At 40.7% G+C, this 13,083-nt stretch overlaps 1 protein-coding gene across 5 annotated transcripts in view; it reads right to left on the reverse strand.

Annotated features, from left to right (window-relative positions):
- FANCC (FA complementation group C) overlaps positions 1–13,083 on the reverse strand; it is a 276,077-nt gene that overhangs the window by 24,014 nt on the left and 238,980 nt on the right. For 4 of the 5 annotated variants that reach the window (XM_045470322.1, XM_045470325.1, XM_045470324.1 and 1 more), the window contains 3 exons: positions 12,943–13,042; positions 4,908–4,983; positions 2,288–2,369 (listed from right to left, as the gene is read on the reverse strand). In XM_045470322.1, coding sequence (XP_045326278.1) covers positions 2,288–2,369; positions 4,908–4,983; positions 12,943–13,042 — 258 coding nt within the window. The remainder of the gene's footprint in view (positions 1–2,287; positions 2,370–4,907; positions 4,984–12,942; positions 13,043–13,083) is intronic. The other variant, XM_045470326.1, reaches the window with a different exon arrangement.

The following is a 13,083-nucleotide window of genomic DNA, read 5'->3' on the forward strand; positions in this document are numbered from 1 at the left end:
AGGACCTTCAAAGGCAGGTCTTTCAAAATCCCATGTGTCCCGAGGACTTTAGACACTTAAATCTTTATATCCAAGGACCATGAGTGGCTACAGGCTTCGACAAAGAAAGGTTCTGGGCCATGACCAACAGGAATGCTACAAGATGAGAGCTTTAAGGCCCCCTCTGCTTTCTGCAAGGCCTGTACAGCTGGGCTGCTGTGAAGAGGGGGCCTCCCAGCCCTGAGGCAGCCACCCAGGTAGCTCCAGAGCAAGAAATGAGGGGGCTCCCTGGGGTCCAGATGGAGATGAGGAAGGGATGCAGACAAAAACATATGTTATTTCCTTTCTGACAAAACACAAGGTTCTGGTCAGTATTTTGGCAATGATGAACTTCGAACGGGCTGCATACTGTATATTCTTTCCTGTCATGTATGGGAAGCTGAAAAGTTAGAAGCTTTTATGAAGCTATCCTTTTTGCCATGCTGGGAATGGACAGGCACACTGGCTATTTAAAAGATAGACTCTGTTCAAGGAAAGGACCTATTAATATGCACAGTGACAGTGTCAGCAGCTTAACATCTCCCCTGGGGAAAATGGAGTGGGACTAGCCTAAGATCAGAACTTCTCTTCTGAACCGGGGAGGTTCCTGGAACAGGAGAGCTCTGGGCCCCTCTTGGTTGGATCTGGGTCTGCTATGTCTGTTCTGAGAGCAAGTGATTAAATGTTTTAACATCTAGCTTGTGGAACAGTGGAGAGAAGAAGAAAGGGGAGTAAGTATTCATCTTACTTGTCCCACAAGAGGAAGAACTGGTGTTCTGTGGGCCACATTAGCGGTCTGCTGGGTTATGATGGCTGAAAAGCCAGGAATGGGTTCCACAGAGGATCTTCCCTACAGACCTCACTATAAGCTGAGCAGCAGGGCTCTCTCACACTCCCTGGACAGGGGCTACAGGGCCTGCCTTGCAGAAATGGGCCGGGTTCTTTTTCCTCTTTTCTACCAGTAACTGAGCATGTGAGGCAGTCCTAGTGGCTGGCTAAGAAAGCACCGGAACCTGTTCACTGGCCCCTCCCTGCAGGTGGACCCAGAAATCTAGTTAAGGCAGATCTAAGTTAGGTAAGAGTCCCATGAGGCTTTGCGTTGAGGTCCTGCTCTTCACCAGAGACAACCAGAAAGCATGCACATGGGACTGACAGGTGTTACAGGCCATTACCATGCTGATACTCTGAACCCCACTTGTCTGCCAGTTCTTTTTGTCTCCTTTATTGGTAAGAATCTTGAGTGCGGGGTGGTGAGTAACCGGCACCAAATGTGCATCAGTGATCATGAACATAAGGAGCACCAACCGTAATATGTGATGGCTCAGCGAGCAGATTACAGAGAATTTCAAGAGGGAATAGTGGCAAAAGGAACAAATAGAGACGGTCTTAGTAAGTTAGTACAGACAACAAATAAAATATTTGTACTCTAAAAAAAGAAGTAAATCAAGAGGAAGGTGTAGGGTGTTATGTCACAAAGAAGTTAGTAAAGCCTAAATGGGATTGCTTTTAGGAAAATTAACGCATGAGAGTACTTAATATCATGTTAGAAACTAATTTATGTTAGAATATAATTCTAATTTTAGACAAATATCTATTTAAAAAAATTTTTTTAAGTTTATTTTTGACAGGGAGAGAGAGACAGAACATCAGTCAGCGAGAGGCAGAGAGAGGGAGACACAGAATCCAAAGCAGGCTCCAGGCTCTGAGCTGTCAGCACAGCGCACGATGCAGGGCTCCAACTCACGGACCACGAGATCATGACCTGAGCCAAAGTCAGACGATCAACCCACTGAGCCACCCAGGCGCCCCTAAACAAATATTTATTAAAAAGAGGAGGAAAAAGGGACATTTTACCCTACTGTGCAGGAGAAGTTTAGAATTTCCTTCCCTAGAGAGCACAGAGGAAGGGAGAAGACCAAGGGGCCCAGAGAGCACGGTCCTCTGCATGGCTGGGGGCGGCGGCAGCATGCAGGCTCTGCTTTTTCCTAGGGTCTGCTCTTCTTCTCGTTATGCTTGTACATCTCAAGATCCAATACCAATACTACTCAGGACAGTTTCTATACAAGGTATTTACATATGCACTGCTGCTGAGCTGCTCAGAGTGACACACGTGCAGCTATGTGCTTCTTCCACTTCGCACTCAGCAAGGTGCTTACCTGTTTGGGCGTGGTCACAGACCAGTAATGCCTTCCCCTTGGCCCTCCTCAGATGATAAGGATCAAGAGAAACCACTGTGAGATGGACCTAGGCGTCATTAGGATTTGCTTACCCATGAGTCTGGTCTTCAACTATTTCTCTGAGCATTTCAGAAATATGTTTCAGTGGCTGGTGCCACAGTTTTTGTGGGATATCTGTGGGTGGAGAGACAAACCAGAGGGAGCTGAAGAAAAGTCAAACCTATTAGGATCGTCTGCAGCTAAGACCAAAAGAGCTTTGGAAAAAGGCTATATTTTTCCTGGCCCATGGGACCCATACCACTGGTCTCCCGCTGTTCCCAGCCAGCATCCATCCCTTAGGCCTGGGAAGATCCTCAGTGTTACACAGAACTAAACTTCAAAGGCTCTTAAAGAGCCTCAGGTACACAGAAGTAGACAAACTCCATAAGCAGCCCACCCTAGGACTGAAAATGTTACGTTGCAGATACCTCACGTTTTTTCTTTTCTACCCAACCCCTCACTCCTTATCACTGACAATTTGTGATTTCAAAGTACATGGAGATGGTAATAAAAGTCAACAAGGAACTAAGGATAGGCTGCTCAATTGTTTTTCTATGACTGTGCTGAATTCAGAATATGATTACAGGTTTATAGGGAAGAATGGGCCAGAAAAATAATACATGGGTATCATGTGAACAAATGTCTTTTCTTAGTTAGTTTTTCTGGTTTCATAATTATCCCAAGGTTTTAGATACGCACGTATCTGCAGTTCTAAGTAATATCTGAAAAAGTTACCACATATCCATACAGTGATAGATTCTATAATTAAATACACGAGAAGATAATGTAAGTGATAAGGCAGCCACTATAACTACCCCGTAAGTGTTACAGATGAAAAGATCATCTTTCCCTCCTCTGAATGCCCATTACTCTTGATTTGTAGCCTTTGAAAGCATTTTTCATTTTCTTCTTTGTATTAATTATTTAGATACTTATTTCATGCCCCCCCGCTTGTAGCTCTTGGATAGTCAGGACTTGTAAGTGATCTATCTTTTACGCCCCACAGGACTTTACTTTTATGTCCCACAGGGTCCCAAATCAATTTCTGATGAATAGAAGATTCTACTATTAAAAAATACTTCAATTTGTGAATTAAACATTCATTTTTTCCAAAAAGAATAGGCTGAAAAGTAGCATAGGAGCAACTTCTGCTTAAATTTACTTATTTATTTTTGGACACAAATCTAAGACCATCACACAAAGGAAAAGGTAAATAGGTGAGTTCCATGCCCAAGGTACCCCCTTAGTCTTGTGTTTATATGTTTCCCAACTTACAAAATAATAACTCCAATATTTCTTCTGGAGCTCATAGGCTGACCTCAGGCTTCTCTAATCTGACCTAAGCTGTAAAGTGTACTTCTAGAAAGAGAAATTTGTTATCCAAGTTTTCCCACTGTGTTCCCACAGGTTAAATTTCACCAAACTGTTGATCAGAGGTCCCAGCAGCCTCACTACCACCTCCACCACTAGCATCTGAGAGGACAGTGTCAGATGGGTCATTCTGGGTAAAAACCTACATCTTTTAGAAAAACAAAGAGAAGGGGTGCCTGAGTGGCTCAGTCAGTTGAGCGTCCAACTCTTGATTTCAGGTCAAGTCATGATCCTGGGGTTGTGGGATCGAGCCCCACATCGGGCTCCAAGCTGAAGACTAAAGCCTGCTTAAGATTCTCTCTCTCTGCCCCTCTCCCTGCTTGCTCTCTAAAATAAAATAAAATAAAATAAAATAAAATAAAATAAAATAAAATAAAATAAAATAAATATTTAAAGGAAAATGAAGAGGAATTTGAATTTTGTAAAATACTCTGAAACTTGAAATACTTTTGTAAAATACTCTTGAAACTTTTCTCGAATGAATCAATCTACTCAGGAAAAAGGCAAGTAAAAATGGCATGAAAAAGGAAATATCACTGGCTCTTTCCCTCTTTCCTTCCACAGACAGTTAAAATGCCTTCTTCTCTGGCACAGAGCCAGTGCTGTGTCAGTGCTGCCTTTCCTTCAGATTCTAGGCTTTAGTGGAAGGGGAAGGACACCTTTATTCTCTATGCCTGAAATGTTTCCTAAACACAAGTTCTCAGACATGTTAACAGACCAATGCCAGTTGGATTAAAGATGGGATCATCAATTTCCCAACTGGATGTGGCCAATGGAAGGCTGGCAAATGAGACCAGAGAAGCCCATGATTTAATACACTTACTGAATTCTTTCAAAAGTCTTTTTCCCTTGGCTTGGTTAGGAGAAATTTCCCCTAAATTTCCTTGGCTTTGTTCATTGTTTTATCTTTTCTTCTGTAACAAGGGGCACAGAGCGGAAAGAATGAAATACAAATAAATGTACTGTTCTAACCTACCTCAGCCAAGTCTTAGCCTGTTCTTGGCATTCAGGTGGATCTAGCTGGCACCAGCATAAGCCTGGGTTATCCTGAGCAGGCTATCCAAAACCTAACAAGAGGACATTTTTTTTTTTCTTTCTTTTGGTAAGTAATGGTAACTGGGAAGTCCAGCAAATTCTCATATCAAAATCCCACAGATGTGAGACCCTGGGAGCTTAAAAGGATGTTAGAGATGACTGATTCCATCTCCCTTGTTTTACAGAGAAGGAACTGGTAGGGAAGGGTTATGATTTGTCAGCCCTCTTTCTCAGAAATTAATATAGGCAGAATCAACTTTCACATACCTTTTGGGTGTTGAAGCAGCACCATAACAAGAGATGGAGAAGCATAAGGAAAGTAGGTCTTGAGTGTAAACTTCAGCTACAATAATTCAAAACCAAATGAATGTTAGGGTTGAAAGAGGTATTAAGAAAGAACAAAATCTTGCATCATCTGCCCCAAAATGACTGCTTAGTACTAACATGGTCAGAATGTTTTCTTAAACATTTATTTAAAAAAAATTTTTTTCCAATAAACTTGTAAATATGTTCTAGAAAAATGAACCTTTTTGAAATCACCTTCTGGAGCTTAAGAAAAATAGAGTTATCCTCCTGATGTCTTCACAGCAAGTCTTTACCTCAAATGAACCAGATTATGCACATAAATCCATTTAAGTGAGAGTTTCCAAGGCAGTTGTGATATTAGATATGCCAGCATGATTTTTTAACAACAAAAATAAGCATGAAACAACAATGGTGCTCGCTATACTTTGAGGGCCAAAGTGCTATAGTTATTTACGCCTTCAGAAGGCACAGAGGCTTTGAAGTACTTTGTAAGAAATTGAGGGAAAATCTAGAAACGGTGAAGTGCATAGGCTTTGATGAGTTTTGGTAAATCTGTAACTCCATGTGACCATCACCCCAGTCAAAATAGAGAACATTTCTATCACCCCAAAAAGTTCCTTTGTGGTCCCACCACTCCCTGGCAACCAATACTGTGATTTCCACAAAAGAGATTTGTTTTGCTTATTCTTGGATTTCATATGAATAGAATCATAGAGTATGTATTCTTTTGTGTCTGGTTTGGCTCAAACTTTTTTTTTTTTTTTTTAAGATTCATCCATGTTAATGTGCATAAGTAGTTCATTCTTTTTTTATTGTTGACATAATCATTGTATGAATATACCATAATGTTTATTCATTCTCCTATTGATGGGTACCTGGGTTGTTTCCAGTGCGGGGTTATTATGAATAAAGCTGCAAATTAACATTCATATTTATGTCTTTTTGTGAACATGTGCTTTTTCTTGGGTAAATACCACAGGAATGGAATTAATGGATCATGGAGTACACGCTGTTTAACTTTATAAGAAACCGCCATGTAGTTTTCTAGAACGGCTGGTACCATCTCACACCCCTATCAGCAATTTATGAGAATTCCAGTTGCTCCACACACTGCAAACATTTGATATTTTCAATCTTACTAACTTCAGCTATTCCGGTGGGTATGAACCGTCACCACTTTATGGGTTTACTATGCATTTACTTGATGGCAAATGATGTAGAACAATTTTCATGTGTTTATTGCCAACTTATATATGTTTTTTGAAGTGTGTATTCATCTCTTTTGTCCATTTCACAAAACTGAGTTGTTTCTTAGGGACTAAGAGATTTTTATTCTGGACACAAATTCTCTGTCAAATATATGTATTAAAAATAATTTCTTGGGGAGCCTGGATGGCTCAGTCGGTTGGGTGTCCAACTTCAGCTCAGGTAGTGATCTCAGAGTTTGTGAGTTTGAGCCCCAGGTCAAACTCACTGCTGTCAGCCTGTCAGTGCAGAGCCGGCTTCAGATCCTCTGTCCCCCTCTCACTACCCCTCCCCCACTCACGTGCTCACGTGCGCTCGCTCTCTCTCAAAAATAAACATTAAAAAAAAACAGAAAAGAATTTCTCTCAGTTAGTGGCTTGCCTCTTCACTTTCTTAACAATGTCTATCAGAGAACAGAAGATTTTAATTCTGATGAAATCTATAATTTACCCATTTTTTTTTTTTTTGGATGGTTTGTGCTCTTTTTGCATCCCTCCTAAGAAATCTTAGATTGTTCCAATATAAAAAAAGATACTCTCCTATGTTTTCTTCTAGGAGCTTTATAGTTTTAGCATTTACGCTGAAGTCCATGATCCACCTCAAATTAATTTTTGTGTTGGTGAGTTAAGAGGTTCATTTTTTTCTCATTTAGATAATTGGCTGTTTCAGCACAACTATTCAAAACTTTCCCTATTGAATTGCCTTGGTGTCACTCTCAAAGATCAACTTACTGCACACACACACACACACACACACACACACACACACACACGTATAAACTTTGTATGGATATATCTCTCTGGACTTTTCAGTTCCACCAATCTATCCTTTTGCTAATACCTCACTGTCTTGTAGCTTAAAGTCTTGAAATCAGGTAGTGTGAGTCCTCTGATTTTGCTCTTTTCTTTCTTTTTTTTTTTATTGCATTTGTTTTTCAAAGTTGTTCCGTTGTTCTGGAATTATATGGGTTCTCTCCTTACATATTCAAGTTTCTTTAAGCAATGTTTTATAGTTTGCAATGTAGAGATCTTATGCATCTGTCATTAAATTTACTTCTTAGTATTTTACAGGTCACTGTGCATTTGTCTTTCTCTTCTTACTTCTGTCAATTTTTGCTTCATGTATTTTGAAACTGTTATTAAGCACATATCCATCGTTAATTGGTATTTCTCCTGATGACCTGACCATTCTGTGGCATTAGAAAACGTCCCTCTCTGTCTCTGGTCATACTCCTTGTTGTGAAGTCTATGCCATTGGCTGCTAGTAGTGCCATCCAGCTTATTATTTGCACAACCTAGCTCTCCTTTCTTTTACTTCAATCTACGATTTTATCATTAGAATGAGTCTCTTGAAAATAACATACAGTTGGATCTTGGTTTTTATCTACTCTGACATCTGCACCTTTGTACTAGCATATTTAGCTAATTTTTATTTAATTTTTGCCATTAACATACTGTTAGTATGTTTGCATTTAAGTTTATCTTTTGACATTAGTTTTCTTTTTTTGATGTTAGTCCTTTTTGTTTTGTTTTTGTTTTTGTTCCTCTGGCAGCTCACGGCCCTGTCTGTTGACACCTCAAGTCAATCAGATTGTGCCTTCAGTTCCGGGCACCCCTGGCCCCACACAACCCCCTCCCACTCCTCACACGAGCAACCTAAGGAGACAGTTAATAGAGACCCCAATGTGGTTTCCTTTTTCAAAGCTTAAATCTCCTGTAGTTTCCATCTGCTTTTTTGGTTGTTCTCTAGTACCTTCAAATAGTTTTTAAATATATCTTGATCAGACTCTATAATTTTTTTTTTGGAAATTTAGTCTAATACATTATCAGACTCGGCCACTGCTGGAACCAGAACCTGAAGTGATTTGCTGTTTGTACTGAGCCATTTTGCAAGTTTACAAAAAAAGTGGTTTGTCGTGGCAACACTAGTTCAACTGGGCACATTGACAGAGCTGCACCGCACTCACCAAATACGACAGGCGCGAGGAAGGGACAAAAAGAGAATGAGAAGGACTGAAGATAAACATTTCTGACAATGGGAAAGAACGTGGATGAAGGGGATTTCTCACGAACTGCTGGGGGGAGTATAAACTGACACAACCACATCTGAAAACAATTTGGCACCATCTACAGAAGCTGAATCTTCGCATACCTAATAACCAGCACTTCCACTCCTAAACATATCCCAGAATGTCCAGAACGACACCATTTCTAAAGGAAAACAAAGTCTGGATGCTTACCACCACTTTCCCAACAAAGTATTACGTGGCACCACCCCACCATGGCCACACACAACACAGAGTGATCACAGGGAGTGGAAAAAGCAAGATTCAAAAGACTGCATACAGTATACTACTCTTGTTTGTTGTTATTTTCTCAAGTGCAAAAAAGCAAAGAAAGCATGGTTTGGGAAATCATATATATGTGATCATACTATTTTCAGAAAAAGCAAAGGAATGACAGACATAAATTCAAAACATTTATGGCTAAAGTGGAGGAGAAAGGCAGGGCTATAAAACAGAGATGGGCTACATGGATACATATTAAGTTGTTATTACCAGTCCAGGTCTTGTTTGGATATTGGATTCATATTCATTTTATTAAGAATAAATACATGAATGAATGAATAAAACACAGAAAGGAAAGAGCGTTACGCATGGATCACACAGGACACAGGGTGTTATGCATCAAGGATTATGACTAATCTAAAATGGGCACTTGAGAAGGCAGGGGATCAGTGATGAGAAACGGCCATCAATTAAAAAGGCAGACAATTAGGAACAGCCCTAGAAAGGGAAGTGATATAATATACGTATATGAAGCCCTGTGCAAAGCTAAGAGGTTATTGCCCTCTTATTCTGAGTCCAAAGTCAGGGCGATGAATTCTTTTTTTTGACCTCTGCCCTGCTTTCCACTGGGACTCAGTATGTGCCCCTCCACACCACTAAACCCATGTTCCTAAGCAGGGTAATATTCTAAATGAAAAGAAACAGAGAAGAGAAAAAGCAAAAGAGGAGAGGAGAGGAGAGGAGAGGAGAGGAGAGGAGAGGAGAGGAAAGGGAAGGGAAGGGAAACAGAAAAGCAACAGAAACAGAGGAAATAATCTTAGAATTTGTATGGAACCACAAAAGACCTTGAATAGCCAAAGCAATCTTGAGAAAGAACAAAGCTGGAGTCAGCATACTCTCTGATTTCAAACTTTATTACAAACGTACAGTAATCAAAACAGTATAGTACTGGCATAAAAACAGACCCACAGATCAATAGAACAGAATAGAGCCCAGAAATAAACGCACACATATATGGTCAAGGAGCCAAGAATATACAAAGGGGAAAGGACAGTCTCTTTAATAAATGGTGCTGGGAACACTGGATTGCCACATGCAAAAGAATGAAACTGGGCCACTATCTTAACAACATATACAAAAACTAAACTCAAAATGGATTAGAAACTGGAATGTTAGGACCTGGAACCATAAAGCTCCTAGAAGAAAACACAGGTGGTAAGTTCCTCAACAATGGTCTTGGCGATGATTTTTGGTTCTGACTCCACAAAAACAAAGGGAACAAAAGAAAAACTAAGTAAGTGAACTACATCAAACTAAAAAAACTTCTGCACAGGGGAGCCTGGGTGGCTCAGTCAGTTGAGTGTTCGACTCTTGACTTTGGCTCAGGTTATAATCTCACGGTTTGTGGAATTGAGCTCCGTGTAGGGCTCTGTGCTGACAGTGCTGAGCCTGTTTGGGATTCTCTCTCTTCCTCTCTCTCTGTCCCTTCTCCTACTCACACATGTGCATTCTCTCTAAATAAATAAATAAACTTAAAGAAAAACCAAACTTCTGTGCAGCAAAGGAAATCACCAACAGAATGAAAAGGCAACATACTAAATGGGAGAAAATATTTGCAAATCATATATCTGATCAGAGGTTAATATCCAAAATATATAAAGAATTCATAAAATTCAATAGCAAAAAAAAAAAAAAAAACACCCCAATCTGATCAAAAAATGGGCAGAAGATATGAATAGACATTTTTCCAAAGAAGGCATACAGGCGGCCAACAAGTACATGAAAGGGTGTTCAGCATCACTAATCCAGGGAAATGCAAATCGAAACCACCATGAGATATCACCTCACACCTGTTAGAGTGGCTATTTTCAAAAAGACAAGCTGGCAAGGATGTGGAGAAAATGGAACCCTTGTGCACTGTTAGTGAAAATGTAAACTGGTGTAGCCACTGTGGAAAACAGTATGGAGGTTCCTCAAAAAATCAGAAATACCATATGATCCAATAATCCCACTACTAGGTATCTACCCAGGAAAAATGCAATCATTAATTCAAAAAGGTATCTGCACCACCCACATTCACTGTAGCATTGTTTACAACAGCAAAGACATGAAAACAACCTAAGTGTCCACGGACGGATGAATGGATAAAGAAAATGTGTTCTACACATTCAGCCTTAAAAAAAAAAAAGTGCTATCTTGCCATTTGTAACATGGATAGAACTTGAGAACTTATTTCATTACTAAATGAAATAAGTCAGACGGATAAAGATAAATACCATATAATCTCGCTTACATGTAGAATCAAAAAAACAAAACAGAGCAATACACCACTTGAGCTCACAGATACAGAGAACAGATTGGTGGTTGCCAGAGGCAGGCTGGGGAGTGGGCGAAATGGATGAAGGTGATCAAAAGGTATAAACCTCTAGTTAACAAATAATTAAGTCTTGGGGCTGTAATGTATGGTATGGTATACAGTTAATAATACTGTATTGCATATTGAAATGCTGCTAGGAGAGTGTATCTTAATAGTTCTCATCACAAGAAGTTTTGTAACTCTAGTTACAGATATTAACTGGACTTATCGCGATCATTTCACAATATATATAAATATCAAATCATTATGTTGTACACCTGAAACTAGTATTTGTTAATCATACCTCAATAAAAAAAAAAAAAAGACTAAAAAAAATAAGAACAAACAAATCAATTAAGGGGTGCCTGGATGGGTCAGTCAGGTAAGCATATGACTCATGATCTTGTGGTCATGAGATGGAGTCCTGCATCAGGTTCTGTGTTTACAGTGCAGAGCCTGCTTAGGATTCTCTCTCTCCCTCTCTCTCTGCCCCTACTCCTCTCTCCGCTTACCCGTGCACTCTCTCCCTCAAAATAAATAAGTAAACATTAAAAAAATAATAATTTTAACAAATTAATTAAAAGCAACTGTAACTCTAGTCCAAATCCACAGTGCCCAAGGCCAACAGTCAGGAGCAAGGCTGATAAGAAAAACACCCTTAAGCTAATGCTTTAACCAGTGTCATCTGCCCTAACCTAGGTGTCTTCAGGGCTCAAAGGGGCAGGTTTTTTAGAGGTTGGTTCCTAACTGGGAATACAGAGAATGTATAGGGAGGATAAAAGATGTTTATAGTTATGCCTCAAAATAGGTGTGAGGGCCAACAAGTGCTTTTCAGCAGAGCTCTCCTCCCAAATTCTAGGCTGGGTATTGAAATGTGGTTTGCTACAGTCTAGTTAACCTCTCTAGGGAAAAAGGATGAGAGAAAATCATAAATATTTATGATTGTCTTAAAAAGCAGAACATCTGCTAAAACCTGAGAGATTTCTTTGGTGTAGGGATGTGTGGGATTGCAGCAGGGCCAAGCATCGCACAGCACTGCTCTCCTATGTGAGGCTGCAGAAAGCCACCACGAGGGGACCATGGCCCACCTCCTGGGGAGCTGCAGTGGACCCCACACACAGTAAAGGTCAGTTAAAATATCCCAAAGCGAAAGCTCTGGTAGAAAATGCCGGGGCGCCTGGGTGGCGCAGTCGGTTAAGCATCCGACTTCAGCCAGGTCACGATCTCGCGGTCCGTGAGTTCGAGCCCCGCGTCGGGCTCTGGGCTGATGGCTCAGAGCCTGGAGCCTGTTTCCGATTCTGTGTCTCCCTCTCTCTCTGACCCTCCCCCGTTCATGCTCTCTCTCTGTCCCAAAAATAAATAAACGTTGAAAAAAAAAAAAAATTAAAAAAAAAAAAAAAAAAAAAAAGAAAATGCTTCCTGTTTCACAAGGTCCCTCTAGTCGGTCACTGGCCCTTGGCAGCAGCTGCCTGGTGTCTGCTGAGGGGGCCCTGCAGTACAAGGCTTCCTGCAGCCCCCCACGCGTGGCTTCTTACTGACTGTGACCACCTCACACCTCTTGGTCATTGTCATTCCTACCTGCTTCTCTATAATCATTCAAATCTCTCCTCGTCATTCTCACTGGCTCCTTTCTCTCCTGGAACCCAGTTCACATTTGCGTTCCTCCCAGGCAGGGAAACTCTGATGATTAAGAATGTCCAGCACTGCTCTGTACTCTGTGGCATTTCCTTCTTAGCACATGCCACATACACTACTGCTGGCCTGACAAGGGCACAGTCCCGCTCAGCAGAGAGCATACAACACAGGGCCTGGAAAATGCGTCCTCCAGGGTGGCACATGCTGGCACGCCAGTTTTCTTATACAACAGTAGATAAATGCTTCCAGGTACTAGGGCGCAGGGCAGACAAGAACTATCTGGATTCATTTTCAATTAAAATGGTTTTACCTTTGCTGGGCATTCATTTGGAAGCTTTCTTCATAAGCAAAACAGTCTATCAAAATCACTAAAAATTAAGTGTTCCTTTCTGGTGATTAGCCAGATACTCTTAACAGCCTTCCCCCCCCACCCCCGCTTGAGGGAAATGACTAATATGTGCAATATATCAAACCTGCTTGTTTTGTTTTTCCAGAGCTTCCACAAAGCACCATGTAAACACTTGAATAGCGGCTAGTACTTCTGGGGCTCCATCGGTTTCCAGGAGTGCATACCTGAGCAATGCAAAGCCAGATTACACACGTTTAATGATTAA

The sequence above is a fragment of the Leopardus geoffroyi genome, chromosome D4 (assembly GCF_018350155.1).
Source record: "Leopardus geoffroyi isolate Oge1 chromosome D4, O.geoffroyi_Oge1_pat1.0, whole genome shotgun sequence".
Classification (NCBI taxonomy): domain Eukaryota; kingdom Metazoa; phylum Chordata; class Mammalia; order Carnivora; family Felidae; genus Leopardus; species Leopardus geoffroyi.